This window comes from Mytilus edulis, chromosome 9 (genome assembly GCF_963676685.1).
Source record: "Mytilus edulis chromosome 9, xbMytEdul2.2, whole genome shotgun sequence".
Classification (NCBI taxonomy): Eukaryota; Metazoa; Mollusca; class Bivalvia; order Mytilida; family Mytilidae; genus Mytilus; species Mytilus edulis.
Genome location: NC_092352.1, coordinates 33,490,098 through 33,513,758, shown reverse-complemented (window position 1 = coordinate 33,513,758; position 23,661 = coordinate 33,490,098). Strand labels below are relative to the sequence as shown.

Below are 23,661 nucleotides of genomic sequence, written 5' to 3'. Positions count from 1 at the left end.
ATATAAGATATCAATCAATTTTTTCATGGACTTTTCTTAATAACTGAAACAGGAAAAAATGAGAAGCACACTATATATTTAATCCTTTAAACAGTGTTTGTGTTTAAAGAGAAAATTTAAAAAAAAACACAACTGATATACTAATGATATATCACCAAACACCCAAACAACATACATACTTATCAACCAGCATAATTTAAAATAAAATCCCCCATTCTCCCCCACACTCTGATTTGCAGCAGGTCAAGTTTACGAGCATATTCCATCTACGCCAGGGACTTACAACCTTACGACTTTTCAAGGTGCGCCAGAGGGTTGCATCCTGTTCTGCATATCATGTTCTGCTATAATTTAATACACATATTTGATAAAGCCAAATTGAAAATTTAAAAACAGAATTCCTAAGTTAGTATGTATGTGATTTGGGAAGGCATAATTTTATTATCTATCATAAAAAAGGGTAGAGGTAGATTTGAAAAAAGCCAACAATATCACTGAATACTGAAGTTCTAAGAGTTCAATATACACGGCTGCAAAATATAGCTATTTCTTTTCATTTTCCACAATAGCTTTTACAATAAGAGAAATGTTAAGTGAAACTTCTTCAGCAATGAAAGGAAAATCTGATTTAATGACATCAGTGTTGTCATAAATGTTGTAATTCTTTGCTATTTTGGCAGCTAACAAAGAATCAAGTCCTGTATATAAACTTGCTGACGGCATTTCCACTGAAGTGTTTTCAGCTTCAAAATATTCACAAAGTAACTGATTTATTTCTGTGACAGTTTTCCTTTTAACTGTTACTTTTTTGGTTTCACATACTGGATGTTCCTCTATGTTCTCTGTAAGTTGAGCAAAACAACTATCACATGTACATTTAAGTTCACATATGTCACAACAATCATGTTTCTCTTTATCAAAACAATTGTTGAATCCGAAGTGAGTGCAAATGTAGTCTCTTCGGCATTCTTTACTTTGGCAATAGTTTCTCATGCCAGTGTTCTCCCCAGGATTTTTGGATAGCACCAGGGTAACGCGTGACGAAATGAATTTTACAATATTTTGTGTTGCTTTGCGTCGCTTATTTTTTTCTTGTTACTTTTTGTCATTACCTGTTTGCCTTTGTTTTGTTTACTGTGGAACTGTGTTGTAGGACTTAGGGTCAGAAAATTATTGGTAGAAAAAGTAAATTAATAAACAGTTTGTATACTTTAATATCTTTGAAGAATAAATAAAAGAAAGCACAATTAGTCTTTAAGCTAAAGACACTTCTTATATTTTGATCAAGCCATTTTGTCCCGATACTTGTAGTTACACTACACATTCCCCATAACAATGAACTTTGAACAAGATTTTTGATACAGAACCTTCAGTAAATTAAAAACTATTTTCCATAGTTTTAGATCTGATTCTTTTAGACAACAACAAATTTGTTTTTATGATTAATACTTTGTTACAGACATGGAGAGTACTTTAAAAGAGTTTTCTACTCACAAGGTTCATCCCTAGCTTTAGACCTGCATGGGAATGTATTAGAGTTGTGGCAGTAGGCTTTTTAGACCTGTTACAGTCAGATATTTTTCACATCGTATAAATTACCCATTTATTATAATATGTCTGTGCATCAATAATGGTATGATTCTCAAAAATAATTTGCAAAATATTTTTGTTGGTATGTTCTAAGAATGTTTTCATCCTTAATGTAACATTCTAATATAATTTTGCATTCAATTTGTACTTTATTTTTATTTGCAATGAGAAATTATATGTGAGGAGCATTTATTTGTAATTAGCAAAATCAGGGGAAGTAACTCCACAATTAATTCCTAAAAGGCAAATTATTTTGACTTGAGACTGGCGCAATAGGGTTCATTAACAAATGTCTGCTTGTCCCTCACAAGTCTGTTATTTAAATTATGATCTCTTAATTAACTAAAACACAAAAGAATCATGTACATCGATTAAATCCAATCATCAAGGTTAACCTCAACAGGTAAATCGATCACGTGGTGTAAACAATCATCTTGTCAATACTGGATTAAACTGGTTAGAACTGGTCAATTTTGATGTAAAGTTGAAGTCATCTGAAACTTTACCGATTTTAATACGATTTTTTTACCGAAAACTTTAGCACCACGGAAAAAAATTATACATCGCGGCAAGAACGATACCACCGCGGCAGAAAATTATACATCGCGGGTCCGTGGTCCTTTAAGGGCCTGGGGAGAACACTGCATGCCATCAGTCATACCCTTAGCAGCTGAAGAAATGTCCATTTTGTTAAAGAACAATTTGGCAATTGCTGGGTTTCCATCACGACCTGCTCTTCCAATTTCCTGTATGTATGCTGCAATGAAAATATGGAGATGTGTTTTTGCTGTAAAATTCCCAATTGTGTGTATATATATATATATACAATGTATATTATATGCATATACATTTAGTATTAATTATTCATGCCACACAAAATCAATAATCAGTTTTATCTTACCACCTACACATTTCTAGGAATATGATTGAGTAAAAGTGTCTGTAGACTGTGTATTTCATATTAGGTTAGTAGGGAGACAGGGCTTATTTCATAAACAGTTAGTAGTGGTGTTAAGTCCCTTTATATTCCTTATTTAAATATTAGATATTATATGAAGTACAATGTATAAGAAGGGAGGCTGGGCTTATTTCATACACAGATAGTAGTGGTCTTTATAAAAAAAAAACAGTACTGAGAAAAAATCTTAAAGGTTTCAACTGACAAAGTTGATAATTAAAAGATGTAAATAAATTCATATAACACATTTAAACCTAACAATTGCAAGTTGTTACTGTTGGTATCTGTTTTTGTAGGATCAATGGAAGTAGTTTGTTAATGCTAACAGTATTGAGGACTTGCTCATTTTGATAGGTCTCTTGTCTTACATGTAAATTCACATGTTAAGATAGTGGTTAAGATAAACTTGAGAGTTTTTGTAGGATTGTAAGAAAGATTTACTTATTTGAGTAAATTTTAAAGAAAATTAAGGGGAGATTACTCAAATATTATTTTTTACTTATATGTGTATACATTTTTTACTTTTTCAAAAAAAATAAAAAGTTGTTGTACAAGAAGTATCCCTTAATGACAGAATGTCACAAACTTAATATTTAAAAAGTTTACACAGTTAGACAATATACGTATAGTGTCTTGAAATATGAAATTTATTTGTATGAGGCTTAGAAACGGGAAAATGCGAGGTTCTACCGAGCATTTTCCCGTTTCGTGCCGAATACAAATAAATTTCATATTTCAAGACACTATACGTATATTGTTTTTATACTGAAATCGATAAAATAATAAAAAAAAATAATAAAAATATGAAACAAATATTATTAAAAAAAAAAGTGTTTGGAATTTCCCCCTTGGGGTACCATTTTGGGGTATTTCCCTATGAGCGTAGTCTAGGCGGTAAGCATTGACAATTTACGGAATTAGAAAGGGAAAATGAATTTAATTAATAGCATTTGATAAACACGGTATATAAATTACCAATTTGAAGACATAACAGGTTTAAATTCATAAAAGTTTGACCATTGTTACTACACGTTGTCATGGTTGTGACGTGACGTTGTAAGTAGGCGGGGCTTATAGGTGAGTTGAGGTCATTGACGTATAAAGCTAACGTTTATACGTATAGCTTTATCTGTATAGTAAAATAGCTGATTGCAGTATAACAATGAATATTTGATTTGTGTAATTATATTATCTCTGGTCCCATTCTTTTCTAAGCTGTATCGTTGCTATCTGACAAGAAATATTAAAATTTATATAAGAAATATGATTTGAACATTTAAAAAATTAGTGCATCTATATCATTCTTAAATGAATATAACAAGATGTTTCAACTCAAACAAACCTTAAAAACAAGTGAAGTATAAGTAAAAGTTATCTATTTTAAACTTAATTATGGCCATGTGATATCAATTATCTTTCCACTCATGAACAGTCCAAGGGAGGTAATGACTATTAATATTAAAGACCTCAGCTTAATACACATTTTACCCGAATCTTTTTGTTTTCTGTGACAAGTTCTTTGTATATTTATACATGTATTAACTCAATCAAACACTGCAATATTCTTTTGAAGAAGATACGTTTTGACATGTACAATACATGTCAATGTATTTATGTATTGTATTATGTGTATTGACTGTTACAATGTATTATTTAACCATAATTACTGTAATAATATTGGCATTCATGAATAATTGTACCTGTGATAGTCAAAATATGAGATTTAATTTACTGTTATAAAGCCACAAATTTTTTTTATTTAATAAAAGCATGTGATGCATTATTATCTCATTGATATGATAAAAGTATTAAGCCATGTAGTATCTTTTAAACTTGATATAGATATTGACACTGTTGTTCAAGAAACTGAGGAACATGCACAAAGATGTTTATCTGATTAAGGTCAAGGAATTCAAATAGTAGTAAATGGGCTATGTCAAAGATTTTGCAAGAATTCAACCAGTTACATTTCAAATGATACAACGAAATGAGATAAATTATGCATTATTTTTTTCGATTTTGAGTTGAAGCTCTAAGAGCCAAAGTTGTATGCAAAATTTTACAATTATCTGTGACATACCCCATTTACTACATGTATAACTTTAACTGAAGAAATAGGTTTATCCATGTACATGTACCAGTATACATGATATATAAAAATAGTTAGTCAGGTGTTTTTGATTCGTCATTGTTAAATAATATATACATGTACGTCATAGACGAGAATTGCTGTTATTTGATATTTCATTGAATTTCAAATTTTGATGTAAAAGTGATTTATAGTAGGAAATACCTGTATAACATTTTTACATGTTGTTAAACATGTACTGTTATCATGCATTTGGCATGGCTATGTTATTAAGGAAGCAGGACAAGTCGCCCCACTGGCAAGTCGCCCTTAATCTTAATCGCCCCAATTCAACACTAACGAGCAATCAGAGAAAGGCAAATGTTTCTTTCAAGTAAATATCAAAGAGAATGCCTATTCATTCATTTACCATAAGCGTGTGTCGTGTTTTTGTTAGTAAAAGTAGTCAAAACAGGTTTTGTTGTTGTTGACAAATTGATTGGTAAGTTTTGTCTATGGTTTGAAATCAAACAAAAATGACATTTAGAGAGCTAACCAGCCGTGTTACTTTCCATAAGTGGGGCGAGTTGGCAGGAGTAATATTCACGGAATTTAACTTATATACAACGGGATAACATCTTTTTCCATAAGTGGGGCGAGTTGGCATTACTACATTCATCCTGGTTAATAATATATTAATCTAGATATTATCGTTTTCCATAAGTGGGGCGTGTTGGCAGGAGTAATATTCACGGAATTTAAATTATATACAACGGGATAACATCTTTTTCCATGAGTGGGGCGAGTTGGCTTTACTAAATTCATCCTGATTAATAATATGTTAATCTAGATTTTATCGTTTTCCATTCAGTGGGGCGAGTTTTCAGGAGTAATATTAACGGGATTTAACACTTTTCACAAGTGGGACGATTTTTTAACAAGAGGCTCTCAAGAGCCTGAATCGCTCACCTGAATTTTTTTGGTTTAATCTCATATCAATGATTATTTTGGCTTTTCAATTTATTTAAATGTTCTTTGAATCGTCCTATTTTCTTCAAAAGCAAAAAAAAAAATCATTTTCTCCTATGTTCTATTTTAGCCATAGGAGCTATGTTTCTTGACATACAAGGAAATGAAATATAAAATTTATACTAGATACTCTGAAACTCTAAAACGTCTCATTTAGCCTAAGTTTGGCTGAAATTGATACAGCAGTTTCAAAGGAGAAGATTTTTTAAAGTAAGTCAACATGATGAACAAATTGTGAAAAAGTCTTTAAAGGGCAATAACTCCTTAAGAGGTCAATTGACAATTTTGGTCAAATTGACTTATTTGTAGATCTTACTTTGCTTAACATTTTTGCTATTAACAGTTTATCTATATCTATAATAATATTCAAGATAATGACCAAAAACTGCAAAATTTCCTTAAAATTAAGTGGCAGCAACCCATCAATGGTTTGTTTGATTCATCTGTAAATTTCAGGGCTGATAGATCTTGACCTAATGAACATTTTTACCCCATGTCAGATTTGCTCTAAATGCTTTAGTTTTTGAGATATAAGCCAAAAACTGCATTTGACCCCTATGTTCTATTTTAAGTAACGGCGGCCATGTTTTTTGACGGATCAAAAATCGAAGCACACACTTTGTGCAGGATACTCTAAGGAACAATCATGCTAAGTTTCATTCAAATCCATTCAGTAGTTTCAGAGGAGAAGATGTTTGAAAAATTGTTAACGACGACGACGACGACGACGGACGCCAAGTGATGAGAAAAGCTCACATGGCCTTTTAGGCCAGGTGAGCTAAAAAGTGGGGCGATTTGGTAATCCAGGTTGGGGCGGTTTTTTTTAAAGTGGGCCGATTAGGTGTGGGTCGACTTGCCAGTGGGGCGACTTGTCATGGATTCGTTATTAATGTTTTTTGTTAAAAAATTACAATAAATTATATTTTCAACTGTTTCACATGTATGTGCTATTCCTTATTTTAATGCAAGAAACACAAGAACTAATTAGTTTGGCCTTAAAAATGGGCCTTTTATAGCCGACTATGTGGTATGGGCTTTTGCTCATTGTTGAAGGCCATACAGTTAACTATATTTGTTAAAGTTTTTTGTCATTTTGGTCTTTTGTGGATAGTTGTCTCATTGGCAATAATACTTTCTTTTTTATATGTAGTATATACATTGTAGATCTACACACAATTGTACAATTTAAATTAACAATAACATACTTTCCATTGTTGATGGTACCCCAGCATGAATAACACGTCTAATGTCTGGTGCATCTGTACCCATGCTGTAGGCCTCTGTTGCAAACAACAAACGAATACTGCTGTCCATCTGTGCCATGCTGCTCAGTACCTTGGATTTCATCTTAAAGATACAAATATATTTCCATTTCAATAAAAAAAAATCAGATATCTAAGATTATTTTTAAAAAGTTATACATGTACATTGTTTCATATGACTTTAAAGATTAAAGTTATCTTTAAAGTCATATGAAACCTCAAATTTAAAAAAAAATATGCATAACAGGCTTTTATTTGAACTTGGAATTATTTTTAATTATGGAATTTGCATAATTTCTTGTGCTGGAATTTTTTTCATAAATTCCATGTTTATTTGGTAAAAAAATCTATTATAATGTTTTGAGTGGATCATAACACTTTCCATACAATGTATTTTGTATAGATAGTGTTATGCTGAAGAAATTATTCAAATTCCATAATTAAAAATACTTCCAAGTTCAAATAATAGCCTGTTGCATTATGTTTTTTTAAAACTAAACGGATTAGTTATCATTACAAAACAGATGTACATACTTTTTGCTGAAGAAAATTCTTTGATTTGTTCACAGTTAGATAAAGTTTACTTTTTTTATTTGCTTGCTTTTAGGAAGCAATTCGCAGACCTTTCATCTGTCATTGAAATAAACTGTTATCTGAGTGTACTAGTTATACACGTAATAAACAGAGAAAAAACAAAATGACAATTATACGATCAGTTTGTGTAAAATACAGAAATGTAGAAAATCGTGCACAGAAGACTTAGGTTTATGTTAAGTACATGCATTGGTTAACGAATAGAATAAACATTATTTTTCACCAGTCGTCAGAATCAGATTTAGGGGGGGGGGGGGGGGAATTGGTTGCTTATATAGGGAATCACTGAAGCCTGAATGGAGCGGCCCCCTGCTCAGTGTGCCCCCACTTATGAAAATTTCTGGATCCGCCACTGGTAGTTACATTGTTCATATGACTTTCAACACAAGGTTATGGTTTAACAGTGTTTTTCATAATATGTGGTTACAGAATGTGACATGCATAATTGACTTCAAATAAGAAGTGTTAATGTAGATGGACTCTTTTTGAGTGCTTCACAATACTATTTAAGTATGGGCTTTGCTTATTGTTAAAGGTCATACAGTTTCAGACCTATATTTGTTATTTAAAATTCTTTATCATTTGGTCTTGTGGAGAGTTTTATATTGGCATAGTACATGTTGTAAATTCAAACTTACAATATTCTATATACTATAATAAACAATTGCACAAACCTGTGGAGTACAAGGGCTGTGGTACTGAGCTACATAGTCCTTCAGCTCGGGATCCAATCGGATAAATAATTCCTGGCCATATCCACACCACTTGAGTTTTGTGTACACCACTGTCTTAGGGAATAACTCCTTCATATTGCCAAGTTCAGCACACAATGGACTGTAAATATAGTCATAAGAGTCCTCAACACGAGTTTTTCCACCACACCCTGCTGGTCTTGTTGAAACCACCAACTTAATATTTGGTCTATCCATGTTTCCAACAATAGTTCCTACTGAATTATAGTTAACCCGTACCAATGTAAACTCGTACCAACGTCAACTCGTACCACTAAAAAAAACTCGTACCAATGTAAACTCGTACCACTGCTAACTCGTACCAACTTATTTAAAGTTCTTGTCAACTTTCTTATTATTTCAAACATTTAAATAGATGTCTCCCAAATTTGGTGTATTTCTATTAGCTTTTTTTAAAGTCATTTTCATTTATTTTTCAACCTGGCCCAGAAATATGTTTAATATAGCTGATTTAGAGAAAGGCGACCTGGGTCACCTCTAACAAAGGCTATATTTATTGTCACTGCAAACATTTTACCTGTTCAACACCAAATGCTGTCAAGTTTAGGGCCCCTGGCCATGGCTCTTTTTTTTCATAATTCATCTTACATGTACATCTCCTTTGAATTTGTTTGCTTATTTGTTCTATGGTCTATCTATGCATATCTATCTATATACCACATTTTCATGGTCCCACAAAAATGTTTAAAATTTATACATTTGACTTTTTTCTAGCTTCTCTCATGTGATAGCCATACCTTTTTGGTCACTATTTATGTGTTGCGTTTAAATATGAATTGTAACACTTTACAGTGACTGAACAGGTAAAACAAATACTTCTCAAGAAACAGAAAAAAGAAGACTACTTGGAACAGCACCAGACTACATGTATGTACATGTATGAATAAAAACTCAGATCGGAATAGCATGGAGGATATGATATGTCCTTGTGAATAAGCAAGGAAAGCTTTTAATAATAGTGCCTATTTTTTAATTTACAAGATTTTTCATTCATTATCTGTGCAAATTATCATTCCAAATCGATTACATTGAATAGATTTGGGTACTTTTATATTATTTTTTACTCTCAAGAGATACACATACACCTTATGTTTTATTCACATCTATATCGATATATATCATCCTTCTACATTTAAGATTTCACATGGTATTACATTAATACAATAATGTTTTCAAAGATAACTGGCACTATTGTTACATAATAATTGGCACTATTGTTACATATAGAAAAATAAACATTCAAGAAGCACTAGCCCTGACTATCCTGCATTTTATAACACCTGTGTTATAATTTTAAACTTAACTAATATAAAAATATACCACAAAAAGTAAAAATCCTCATTTTTTTTAAATGGCCCAATTCAACTTTTTTTTCTATTAATTTAAGAAAGAAAAAACACCACAAAACAATCGTATGTTTTAATATATTTTTAATGGTACGACTTCCCAGTGGTACGACTTAACGTTGGTACGAGTTAAGATGGTACGAGTTTCCGTTGGTACGAGTTAACTTGCTTCCTTCCTACTCCTTTCATTCCTAACCTTTTCACTATTTCAGCTTGCATTTCTTTGGTTGCTGTAGCAGTCAATGCCAAAATTTTGGCAGAAGGAAACAATGACCGAAGCTTGATTAGTTCATAAAACTGTTCACGGAAACCATTTCCCCATTGTACCACACAATGTGCTTCATCAACCACAATATGAGTGATTCTATCTCTTAATTCACATTTAAGAAGTTGAAAAGCTTCTTTGTTAATAAATTGTTCTGGATGTCCGATCACATATTTGACGTTCAAAGGTATCTTAGCTCCACTGGTCTTATACAAAAGTTCATTAAAATGAATAGCAAAGTCTCCATACCGGTCTAACTGTTCATACAGAATCGAATTCAGGGGCGACACTACAATTACAACTCCGTTACTGAAGAAAGGCAAAGCTTCAAAAATCAACGATTTACCATATCCAGTCGGCAACACACACACAGTATCTCCAACTAAAGCACTTTTCAGACATTTAAGCTGAGATGGTTTAAAAAAAGAATACTCTTTCAATCTGTAGATGTTGATTTGCGATAAGACTTTCTTGGATTGTAGCATAAAATTGAATTTTTCCATGTTTACAGCGGGAAGTGCAATATATAGTACGCGCAATTTGATTGGCTGATTGGAAACATGTTTTTTTTCACTAATCAAAACCAACAGTTCATCGGATATCACCGGCTGTCTATAAACAAGGTGTAGTAGTCAGTCGAGAACCAGCTTATTGTTTTCACTAAATGTCCGTAAAATTTCTTTTCCCTACACTGTCGTTCATTATAGTAATTATTAACGGTCTTAAAAAGTCCCTTTTGCAGATATCAAGGCGATCAGAAAAGCGGCAAAAAAATCATTTGAAATGTGTTTTTCGGATACTGTACGCATACAAATACCCCCAAATCGGACTAAATACATTTTAATCTTATCAAAATAGACGTAATCGTCACGGTTTATTATCAATAAATCATAAATCCGACAAGCTTTCATTTAAACCATTACAACTGAAATTTCAATTAGAAACAAAAAAATTAGCATGGGTGTACTGAAAATTCGATTTTTGAAAATGACCCATATAATACAACTGTATATATATATAGTTTGAAATTGTTTCCAAGAAAAGTCTCCTTAGAAACTTCAACGCACCTGTTTTAATTGTCGGTTGTACAAGCATCGCTTTTGACTAAAACATTGATGATTTATAGCTGGGACAATTATACTAACTAGTATTATTACTATAATAGTCCTAGTAACCGTTTATAGTCTTGCGGTATATAAAACTTTGATGTTTCGGAAATTTTACTTGTTCGTAACGAAGACGGTCCGGAAATTAATATTTTTCAAAACAAGTATGGCTGCCCTTGGGAGGACGTTGGTCAGATTTTTACCAAAACAGGCAATAACTCGTCCATATGGGTCTAGCTTAACATCTGTAGGCAGCAAGGACTTTGAGGGAAAGAATGTTGATACTGTAACACATACTGGAGAGGTATATCACATAGCAAACGTATTTAATTTCTCTAAAAATAAAGGCACACTCGTACAATAATTTTTGGTATAATTTCTAATCACTTCGGCAACTGGTTAAATCGGCACTCGCTATAGTCAAATTTGCCCCCTCATAAAATTTGGTTAACTCTTCATAGGTAGTTATTTCGACAACCATAATTAACATCATGTTTTACAAGTGAACTATTGAAGACTCCTTTTTCTCTCCCAATTTTTTAAAACATGATATCGATGGGTCTCTGTGAAAACTGTTAAAATATGGAAAAATAAAGGTTGGCAGGTAGGTGCAAATTACATAAATGAAAAATGAACAGATTGATGCCCGATTTATATAATTCCAAGGCCCTCAATCGGCACCTGAATTGATGAAGCAGCGCATCTATTTTGGGTGGGAAAATATCCACTTTTTGATATGGGACGAGCTCTGACGTCCCACGGCCCCAGCTTGTCTGGCAAAACAGCCGTTGGACGTCAGAGTAGTCTCGGACTATTTTCCATTGTGATGTCAAAATTTTACGGTAACTTTTGTGATGTCCAGTAATGGCGGACAAATAGCGATAAGGTACATTTCAAGACAAAAATGTCTGCACAGCACTGATAGCCTTACTAGTAAACAAGATTGGATCCAATGTTATTTATTTTAAATCTTTTAAGACTGAAGTAGATTAGAAATGCAGAAAAAAAATATTAAAATAAGTTTTCACCTTCTGAGGATTTTACACAACAGTTTGCATAATGGCTTCTTTGTTTAATGTTTATTCATTATTTTTTTGTATAAAAGATATACTAGATCAATTACCTAATTATTATTAAAACAACAAAGTTTAACCAAGGATTTGTATAATATTTATTTTACTACAAATGTATACACATGATACAAATCCTTGGTTTAATGGTTATTCAACAAGTTCAATATTGTTTGTAATTGATATAAGTACATAATATATAATATGTACATTGTAATAGAGTATTAAGAAAAGACTTCGCACAAAAAGCAAACACTGAATAAATTTATCGTGTAGTTCTGACTGCATAAGTATGTGTGCTGAGCTATTTAACAATGTACAGATGTACAAAAATCCTCCAAAATTTTTAAGTTTTTAAAAAAAAATATGTTAATACATTGTAATAAAAAAAAAAAATATTCTTAAATTAAAAGGAAAGAAAATGGTAAAAGTGGTATTAGGTTCCAGTTGAATAACCAAATGATGAAATGACAAGATAGAAATTTGACCAGATGGCTATTTGACTTTTTCTATAGGTGCTGAAGTACATTTTGTGTACAGGTGCCCATTTGACTTGTACCCATTGGCTATTTACCAATACAATGTAATAACGCAAGATGTGTGGCTACATTTGTCAGGAATATGATCCCATTTCTAGCAATGGAGCAAAGTCGAATTATTAATTTTAATAAAAATGACATTTGTAAAACAGTAAATACAATAAGTCTCTATATGGTTATGTACATATACAATGTATGTGCTGGAATACAGGAATACAGACAATTGTAAGCTATCTGGAATCTGAAAAAAAAATTGATTATCGTGATATAAGAAGAACTGAAAAATCAATTTGTTTCATCATACAAGACAGAAAACTTCAGATCCTGATTGGAAGCTTAAGTTAGTTCATATACTGTTTTACATATGCATGTGGTAAAATGTGAATGACTAATTAGTTAACTAAGTGCTGGTTTACAAGTTAAGGCCCCTTTATCACTTTTTAGACAAACAAAAATTGAACTATTAAACTAGAAAAATTTTGACAATGCACAACGATAACATTTCTGCATAGTCATGATAGTCAAGTGTGAAATAATTCCAAAACTTAAAGTGATCAGAAAAAAAAACCAATTGGCAGTATCATATATATTTACATGTATAGTCAGTAATTCTATTTTTGGTATAATACTTAAAACAATTGCTTCACATCAAATTATATACAATATGCTTATATGACAATTATTGAGTCATTCAAGATACAAGCAGTAGTTGTAGGGATAAAATCTAACACCTATATGTAAGGTCATGACAGTAAAGACATCCAAAAATTATATTCATAATTTTTCATGGAAAAAAAAATGGGTAGTCATTAGGAAGCCCTAAGGAAGGATATAAAACTTCAATTTGCTTACTACAAAATGTACTTTTATGGTCAAAAGCCAGATTGATTGATTGTATATGGAAGATAGAAAAACCTTTTCATCTATTTTTATCTTGATTATTGATATTATATCTGTCATGTTTGTAGATCAGTAAAATTATAGAAATTTAATTTTTAAATATTTTAGAAAATGGAACCAGGTGACTGGAGGAGGGGAAGATTTGTAGACAAAGTTAAGTTGGTAAGGAAGTAGTTTGTAGTTATGATAGTAATAATTTGTCTATAAACATGATAAAAAAGTATTGGTGCTTGTATTTAAGAAATATTTTATACTTATAATGTTATACAAGGTTTCCCCTGGATCAATTTTCTTTTTGTCGCCAAAACAATCTATTTTCTGCCATTTTTAATTTTTCAGCAGAATCCCTGCTTATATATATTCATGTATATTTGTGAACATGCATATCATAGAGTTAAGCAGTAAAAACTTTAGGTCTTATTGTCAAAATGGGATGTACATTTTTGTAAAGAAATAAGTTCATACATTTGTATTTCTCTGTCTCAGCGTACACTGTCTGACTGTGTGGGAGTGGCATAATTAACTAATCATCATTGCAAAAACTTGCACATCTAGTTCAAAAATTCTTGTGTGAGTAGAATACCTGGCTCCCTACACATTTAAGTTCACTCACATAACTCTTAACATGTTTTCTTAGATTGTTTTTATACGACTGCAAAAAAAAATTTTGGGATCGTATAATGGTACATGTATGATGTCATCGTCTGCGTCGTCCGAAGACACATTTGGTGTCCAGAAAATAACTTTAGTTTACGAGAATGGATCTCTTTGAAATTTAATAAGAAGGTTCAATACCACAAAAGGAAGGTTAGGATTGATTTTGTGGATGATGGTCCCAACAGTTTAGGAATTAGGGGCCAAAAAAGGGCCTAAAACAAGCATTTTTCTACTTTCACGCTAATAACTTGTGTATAAGTATTTCAATTGCTCTGAAATTGTACCACAATGTTTAATACTACAAGTACATGTAGAAGGTTTGAAATCATCTTGGGGATTATGGTGCCATCAGTGTGGGAATTAAGGGCCAAAAAGGGGTATAAAAACAAACATTTTTTGTAGTTTCTAGACACTAATTTGTATGTAAGTGTATGAATTTCTCTGACAAAATTCCAAATCACATTTATATAAGGAAGGCTGGGATTAAGTTTGGGGGTTATTGCCCCATTCATGCAGGAATTAGGGGTAAAAAAAGGGCTAAAAACAAGCATTTTCATAGTTTCCAGACAATAAATTGTGTTTAAGTGTATGGATCTCTCTGAAATGGTACAACAAGGATATACTGCAATGGAAAGGCTGGGATCGAGTTTGGGGGTAATTGCTCCAAGGGGGGATTCAAAAAGTTTGGGGGGGTTCCAATTTTTTTCTCCAAAATTTCTCAATTCAAATTTTTGAAAAGTTTCAAGAAGAAATCTTTTATTGCACAGTATTGCCTATTAGATTTGTAAGATCTTGACATTTGTTTTGTGTCAGAAACCTATATTATGTCAAAAATTTGATCACAAAGCAAATTCAGAGCTGTATCAAGCTTTAATGTTGTGTCCATACTTGCCCCAACTGTTCAGTGTTCGACCTCTGCGGTCGTATAAAGCTGTGCCCTGCGGAACATCTGGTTTTTCCCTGCAACACCAACTATCTGTCCCTTTCCAATATTACAATAACATTGGTGTAGGTTGACACTTGCATGACTTGACCTTTAGACATTAAGAAAACAGTAATCATTCAATTTAACTATCAAAGTACACATATATACATTTTTGTACTGTTGAGTAAATGGTTTTTCTTTATTTTCTACCAGGTCAACACCAGATTTGCCATAGACCTAATAGCAGAAGATCCTGTTGTTGTCTGTGAGGCCTCAAATGTTTGGTCTAGCAGTAAGGGAGCACTGGGCCATCCTAAAGTATATATAAACATTGTAAGTACTAAGTATAAGTTTAGAAGGAATTAGCATATGACCAAAGTTTGAATCAAAATTAAAAGAGTAATCCATTTTATGACACAAAGCTGCTACAGCGCTGTGTGTAAGGATATCTATTGAATAAAAAAAAGTCTGTTTATATGCCCTTCATAGGGACATTATGTTTTCCAGTGTGTATCTGTTAGTTCTTCTGTTTGTCCTGCTTCAGGTTAAAGTTTAAGGTCAAGGTAGTTTCAAAGTTTTGACTCCAATTCCATGGTCCACTGAACATAGAAAACAATACTGTCCTGCTTCAGGTTAAAGTTTTGAGTAGGTAGGTTTTGATGAAGTTGAAGTACGATCAACTTCACTTGAAATTTAGTACACATGTATAGATGATATGATCTTTCTAACAGAAATATCAAATTAGAGTTTTGACCCCTATACCACTGTTAACTGAAAATAGAAAAAGGTAGTGATAATGGGGCATCCGTGTAGTATGGACACATTGTTATTTGGAAATTGTTTTGTCATAAATCAGGCTGTTTTTGTTTTTTCATTGTTTGATATTTTGTCATGTTAGGGACCTTGGAAGCTTTATATATGATTTTTGTTTTGTTCTTTGTTGAAGTTTGTACAGTGACTTGAATTTGGCTGGGTTTTTTTTGTTGGTTAGGGTTCAACCTCGCTCTAACCTGTACCAGTGGTGTAACAGCACAACAACACTGTAAAAATCAATTGAAATCACACATCAATACAAAATTGAGCAGGCAATCTACAAATAACACTTTATGTCAAGTCTACACTAAAATCCAGCAAAGTTAAGCAAACAGCTGCAAACTTATATATCCACTGTAATACATTGTATATTAGCAGCTTTTATCCTGAATGAAACAAACATTTTGATTAGTTGTTTTTGACATTCACATGCTTTGATTAATAATAAATATATTATATTTTAGGATAAACCAGAAGTTGGAGTATGTGGTTATTCTGGCAGAAAATTTATCCAAAAGAAATATTATAATGAGGCTCAGCATGGTCCCAGTATAACATATGAGGAATATTTAGAAGACATGAAGACATAGATACTATATATAATAACTGATGTGTGAAGTGATAATATAGTTATACATACTGTTAACATAAAAAATAAGTTAAGCATTTTAAATAAAAATATGAAAAATGTTACTTGTAGTGAAATTGTTCATTATTTAAGCACAAGCAAAATTTAAAGAATAGACATTTTCTCTTAAAAAAAACAGACCCACTTTTCTATAGCATATATAATTACATTATATAAACAATATTCCCAGTTTATCAAATCAAGGTGAAATATTTTGAGTACAAGTTCTTACAAACCATTGATGTATAAACAGCATACATTTTAAGAAGAATTTCAAATGTCTGTTTAGTTTTAAAGTGTTTGTCTGTCTGTCAATCCCTCAGTCATCCTGATTTTCAGGTGATAAATCTAATATCAAAAACTTAATATTTAATTGAACTTTATTTCATTTTAATTTAATATATGGCATGGTCAAAAGTAAAGAGAGGTAATTCTTTATTATTTTGAGGTCTAATGTGTCTAAGGTAAATTTCATAAATACTGAAAATAAACTGGAATAAAGACAGATGGTTTCCTTAGAATAACTCAGAAATTGAAATTGGATTGCATACAGCTTTATATAATATATATATTTATATAGATATATGGTCAAGTGAAAGGATTGAAAGACCCCTATTTTCAAAAGCAAGTAAATAAAAAAACACTTAACAATGGGCTTTCAGATAACATCGAACCTTATAGTTACATGACATTGCCACCTTACTTAATTGCTTACATCCATATCACATTATAAGGAAAAGACCGCAATTAATCTTGTTGTTTCTACATACATGCATGTACATCTAAGGTCAAGGTCATAGTTGCTAAAATTTTGCCAATTTTAGTGAAGAAAAAAAGGTTTTATAAATCCATAATTTGATTGAAATTAATCTTAATCATATGAGCTGAAGTTTCCTTATTAGTCCCCTCAAGTCAAGTCAAAGGGGACTATATGTTTGAACTCTGTCCGTCTTGTCTGTCCATCTGTAAGTCTGGCAAATCAGTTTTCAACACTCTTTTTTTCATGCTTAAAGATAATGATTTGATATTTGGTGTATTGTTATATCATGACAATTTTAAATACTGATCAAGTTCAGATTTTTGTTCTGGTCTGATGATTTTGGGCACAGTTATGGTTCTTTGACTTAAAAAATTCAATGAAATAGTCAGTGTTCCACATTTTTTTAGCTCACCTTGCGCAAAGGGCCAAGTGAGCTTTTCTCATCACTTGGCATATGTTATACGTCATCGTTAAATTTTACAAAAATCTTCTCTGCACCTACTGGGCCAAATTAAACCAAACTTGGCCACAATCATCATTGGGGTATCTTGTTTAAAAAATGTGTCCTATGATCTGGCCCACTAACCAAGATTGCCACCATGGCTAAAAATAGAACATAGGAGTAAAATGTAGATTTTGGCTTTTACCTCTGAAACCAAAGCATTTAAAGCAAATCTGACACAGGGTTTAATTGATTATCAGGTCACGATCTTTCTTCTTTCTGCTCTGAAATTTTCAGACAAATCAGACAACCTGTTGTTGGGTTGTTGACATTGAACCAGTGTTTGGTTATTATCTTGAGTAAAAGATGGAGATAAATTGTAAACAGCAATAATGTTCAGTAAAGTAAGATCTACAAATAAGTCAACATAATCAAAATGGTATTGACCACTTAAGGAGTTATTGCCCTTTAGGGTCAAATTTTACAATTTAAGCATTAGGGTATCTTGCTTTAAAATGTGTCTGATGACCCTGCCTGCCAACCAACATGACAGACATGGCTTTAAATAGAACAAAGGAAAAAAATGCAGTTGTTGACTTATATCTCTGAAACTAAAGCAAAAATATAACAGTTGCATTATTTCATGCATCATTTGTAATATCAGGTGAGCGACACATGCTCCTTGGAGCCTCTAGTTTGTCATTCTTGAAGATACTGATTTGATAATTGGTATATAGTTTTATCATGACTAGTTACAGATCAAGGGTGAATTTTGTTCCGGTTTGATGATTTTGTGCAGAGCTATGGTCCTTGGACTTCGAAAATTCACTCAAATAATCAGTTTTCCGCATTTTTGTTCTTCATGAAGATAATGATTTGAAAATTTGTATGTAGTTTTATCATGACAAGTTGCGGCTCAATTTCAAATTTTGTTCCGGTCTGATGATTTTGTGCAGAGTTGTGTTACTTGGACTTAGAAAATGCACTTACATAAACAGTTTTCAACACATTTGTTGGTCATGCTTGAAGATATTGACTTGATATTTGTTAGATATTGACTTGATATTTGTTATATACTTTACACCATGACAAGTTATAGTTCAAGGCAGAATTTTGTTCCAATACAAAGACTTTTTAACCGGTAGTGGACTATGTATTGCCATGCAATACTCATAGAATGCTTAGTTTATTTTGAAATTACTTTGTACAAGGTCAAGGTTGCGATCTTAAATGGCTGCATGTTCACCTCAAAATTACAGTACAGACAAACTTGTTCATCTGGAAAAGATTAAAGGCATAGCATGCCCTAGCTATATATAGATAAATAAAATTGAAATATATTGTGTTTTAGAAAATTAAAAACGTTACTGGATTTTACAGTGTACTTATTTTATTCCCCAAAAGATGCACAAATAAACTTAATTGTGAAGGAGGTTTGAGACCTTCACAGGTAATAATTGAAGTGAACTCTGGCTTGATTGATCTGAACAATAAAAGGACAATAGATACCTGACAATAATTGGTGATTTAAACTGTGGTCCATATCAAGTAAAACTCAACTGTTTGTTAATTTTCTGATGGGACTTTAAAAAAGTGCACCTCAAATCCAGTAAAGTTTTAAATAAGCTAAAACATACAATGCATAAGAAATTTATATATCTAGGGCATGCTATGTCTTAAAACTTTTCCAGATGCGCAGGGTTGTCTGTACACAGTAAATTTTGAGATAAAAATGCAGCAATTTCAACTAAAGGGTCCACATGAACAGTAATTCTCAAAACCTTGAGGTTGCAAACTTACTTTAAATTTATAATGAAGTATAATGAGTGGAATAACTAAGGTCAAGGTCACACAAAAAGAAAAAATATGCAGAAAATGGTTTCCAGATAATAAATCGCCGTTTAAAATGCACAGTTTAAATTCAATGTCATAGTAACTAAGCATAGACACATCTAGTAAATATCGAATGACTTTGACTTTCCACAGATGGTTCCAGATTATTCGAAGCAAATATATCTTTTTTATGCCCCATTTTTGGGCATTATGTTTTCTGGTCGTACCGTTCGTTCGCTCGTTCGTCCGTCGGTCCCGCTTCAGGTTGAAGATTTTGGTTGAGTTAGTGTTTGATGAAGTTGAAGTCTAATCAACTTCAAACTTAGTGTACATGTTCCCTATGATATGATCTTTCTAAATTTAATGTCAAATTAGAGATTTTCTACTATTTTCACGGTCCGCTGAACATAGAAAATGATAGTGCGGATGGGGCATCGGTGTACTGGGGACACATTCTTGTTTAATATGTAGTACTTAAATTATTTACTCAAGATAGTTTTAAAATTACAAAATCCGGTCTTGCGTATTAGTGTTTGACTAATGACATATTTCAGAAAATAGGGCAAATTCTGATACACACGAATAAACGATTATATAAGGTAACAATTTATTATATTGTTTCAACATCGATTATTTGCTTATGAATTTTTTCAATACCTTAGGCAAATAAACTGTATCGTTCATCTCAAAAAGTTATTATATCAAAACAATATGTATTGTTAAATTATGATGAACATTTCACACAGGAGCATTCAAAGTAAAAGCTTTATAATAATATTGTCACAAAATATGATAGTCATTAAGTGGTTTTATCGGATTTTAAGTATGTTTCATTTGCATTTCTAGTATCAATTAATACCCGCTGGAGGAAAAAAACAAGTTGAACTAAAGTGATGTTTATTTTTAATGGTATTTGATACTTATGCAGAAATGCAGGTATTCTAGATATACGTGCACAGGGAAATCTTAGCAATTGGTGTTTCTACTTCCATTGGTAGCTAGTGCGAAAAGAAATTAAAAAAAAAACACATAACATCTATCATTCAGTATGGATAATTTATTAGAAATAAACATTGGAGGTACGTCATTTTTGATAGAAAAGTCCATTCTTAAAAAATATCCAGAAACCCGGCTTGGATTAATCAACTTTCAATCTGAAGAGTACTTTGTGGAAAGAGGATTTTTTTATTTTAATAGAAATCCGGAACTCTTCAATATAATACTAGATTTTTATCGAAATGACACCGTTCACCTATCCTCTAGTGTTTGCAGTGCCCTTGTTCAAGCGGAGCTAGAATTCTGGAGGATTCCATGCCTCCATGTAGCTGAATGTTGCAGATCCAGGTTTCTGAACTCCGATAATGAACAAGAGGCGTATCGAAAGATACACTTTGCATTCGGAACTACCAATAACCATCTGAAAGAGGACGATACGAACAGTAACACACAGTGTGGACTACAACAGGTGTGGTTGCTGTTTAATGAACCGTTTTCATCTAGAGCTGCCAAGGTAACTAAAAACAGTATAATACATTCAGAGTCTAGGAATTATTCTTTTCGTACATATATAAATTCGACAGTTTTCCTGAGAGTCCAATTCTTTTAAGATGTTAACCAAAAAAAATCTGCCATTCTTTACACAACGTCTTCTTCCGTATACCGGAATACTGCCATTATCACGGCTGTGAATTTAACACACACACAAAAATCATCGTTTTTAATAATTATGAAGATGAATAGAAATATATAAGACTATTACTCAACTTTTAAAATGTTGGTCAATATTGAATATTGGTTTGCATTGTTTTGATAAATATTTCTTATTTCAGGCTTACAGTATAGTGTACTTGTTAATAGTTCTTCTTTCGGTTGTCATGACATTTTTGTTTACCGTTCATGAGTTTCGGGAGAAGGCTTTTGACCTTGACACACTAATCAACGAATCAAAATTGGCAATTGGAGAAGTAACTTTCAACGTGAACAGTTCCAAGGAAGTTTTATTTATAACAACGAGAATGCCAAATTGGTGGTATCAGTTAGATCGTGCCTTTATGGGATATTTTACAATAGAATTCATTGTGCGATTCATATCCTGCCCATCAAAACAGACATTCGCCAAATGTTGGTCAAATATTTTAGATGCTATTTTAAATATATCCATCTGGATTAGGTTTGGTATAGAACTTAAGTATGACCATTTTTTAACGGCATCTAATGTGATAATTTTGGTTTGGATTTTATCCTATAGCATGGTTTCGTTGAGAATTCTTCGATTCTTGCGTGTTAATAGTCAATACTTTGAGCTACGTGTCCTCCTGCTGACCTTGAAACAGAGTATAAAAGAGCTTTTGCTATTATTTGTCAGCTTCATACTTTTGGCTACAGTGTTTGCAAATTTCATATTTCTTTCGGAGTTCGAAGACCCAACAGCATTTCCATCAACGTTTTCCGGTCTATGGTGGTCCGTTATTACCATGACAACGGTTGGATATGGTGATACTGTTCCAAAATCAACACCTGGAAAAGTAATAGGAGGTGCATGTGCTGTTTGTGGTCTTCTAATAATAGCAATGCCAATTACAATTGTTGCTTCTAAATTCAATGATAACTATCGCAAAATGAAAGATATTGTTAAATTCAAACAGAAATTCAGTGTGAACAAAAGCGCAAACATAAGATCACGTCTCTAGGAAAATAACTTTGGTTTGCAGGAAAACTCAATATAAAATTAACCTAGGACATTGTACACTGTCCACCAATACATATTTATGAGTTACTGTATGAAAATAACTTACAGGACATTTTATATTGCTTTCAGTTTATTACTTTAATACATTCTTTTACGCGTTTATAGTTCTTGATTTCTTTTTCTTTTTTATCTATCTGACTCATATCTTTTGTTGTTTATGATATCATCGATATTAAAGAGTTGATGTACATCTGTAATGGTACGTCTTTTTCACTGGTGTTTACCATTTGTCATTCCACTGAGATTTCAAAAAAGGGTGACCGGTAAGTAACTCTTTTATTTAAAAACAGTTGTATGCGCCTTTATTTACTCAAATCAGGAGCCACTGATGTATTTGATTCTGGGTTTACCACCTAATTAAAATTGCGTCCATGTTTCACTCTGCTTAAAAAATAAACAAGACAAAATAGAAATTGATAGCAAAGGAACTTTCAGTTGTGTTAATAGTAAAATCAATATAGCTTGCCATTTTTGGAAGGAGTCCTTTCCATGAAATAAAACACTGATGATGATAACAATACAATGTAGTTGTTTCCTTCCATGATTAATCGCAAAACTCGTGATTGAGTATATCTATATCAATGGTTTAAGAATTATGATATCTAGGAGTCTAATGTAGCATTTTGTAAACGGCTAAACGTGAATAATTTTCCTTTATAACATAGAGATATAAAGTCAGGCGACCCTCACCCAACGCTTCCCCTAAAAAGGAAAATATATGTTTTGTCTGGATTTATTTTTATGTTAGCCTCGCTCAGCTCGGCTCAGTTCTTTTCAAAAAAACTAAAGGTCAAAGTGTTCTTCCAGGATAGTATTTTTTAGTTTAAGTAAATTCAACAAATTCTTTTATAAGGGATAGGAACAATGAACGAAATTGAATTATCATGGTTTGGTAAATGTCAATGTGTCCATGCCAGGCATATTTAACAAAGTCCCTTGTAATCGAAAACAACTTCCTCACTGAAAGCTTTATTTCCAATACTGATGCACCTTTTCATTGAAAAATAAAAATAGAAAGGAAATGGTATACGAATGTACTTCTTTTGTAATGGATTACTAAATAAAAGTATTGAAATGTGTTGGGGTGAAATTTTATACATTTTGAAAAGGGGCGGTCTTGAATTTATTTTCCTTTTTTCAAGGTGGAAAAAGTAAAATCACAAAAATACTGAACTTAGAGGAAGATCAATTGGGAAAGTCCATAATCACAATGCAAAATCAAATAACAAAACGCATCAAAAACGAATGGACAAAAACTGTCATATTCCTGACTTGGTACAGGCATTTTCAAATGTAGAAAATGGTGGATTAAACCTGGTTCTATAGCGCTAACCCTCTCACTTTAATGACAGTCTCATCAATTTCCGATATTTTT

At 32.2% G+C, this 23,661-nt stretch overlaps 4 protein-coding genes across 4 annotated transcripts; 2 read left to right on the top strand and 2 right to left on the bottom strand.

Moving 5' to 3' along the window:
- Positions 1-138: 138 nt before the first annotated feature.
- On the bottom strand, positions 139-8,446 carry LOC139488160 (recQ-like DNA helicase BLM). The gene is made up of 4 exons (XM_071273582.1): positions 8,176-8,446; positions 6,851-6,992; positions 2,233-2,347; positions 139-988 (listed from the first exon to the last, which is right to left on the bottom strand). Exons 1-4 carry the CDS (start codon positions 8,428-8,430, stop codon positions 544-546), a joined length of 957 nt encoding a protein of 318 aa, XP_071129683.1. The 5' UTR covers positions 8,431-8,446; the 3' UTR covers positions 139-543.
- A 1,282-nt stretch (positions 8,447-9,728) lies between these two features.
- On the bottom strand, positions 9,729-10,367 carry LOC139489931 (ATP-dependent DNA helicase RecQ-like). Its single transcript, XM_071276776.1, has one exon. It carries the CDS (start codon positions 10,365-10,367, stop codon positions 9,729-9,731), a length of 639 nt encoding a protein of 212 aa, XP_071132877.1.
- Positions 10,368-11,110: 743 nt separating this feature from the next.
- Positions 11,111-16,567, top strand: LOC139488159 (NADH dehydrogenase [ubiquinone] iron-sulfur protein 6, mitochondrial-like). Its single transcript, XM_071273581.1, has 4 exons — positions 11,111-11,274; positions 13,588-13,641; positions 15,275-15,394; positions 16,339-16,567. Exons 1-4 carry the CDS (start codon positions 11,137-11,139, stop codon positions 16,462-16,464), a joined length of 438 nt encoding a protein of 145 aa, XP_071129682.1. The 5' UTR covers positions 11,111-11,136; the 3' UTR covers positions 16,465-16,567.
- Positions 16,568-20,405: 3,838 nt separating this feature from the next.
- LOC139488158 (potassium voltage-gated channel protein Shaw-like) lies at positions 20,406-22,344 on the top strand. The gene is made up of 2 exons (XM_071273580.1): positions 20,406-21,047; positions 21,367-22,344. Exons 1-2 carry the CDS (start codon positions 20,586-20,588, stop codon positions 22,225-22,227), a joined length of 1,323 nt encoding a protein of 440 aa, XP_071129681.1. The 5' UTR covers positions 20,406-20,585; the 3' UTR covers positions 22,228-22,344.
- The last annotated feature ends 1,317 nt before the right edge of the window (positions 22,345-23,661 follow it).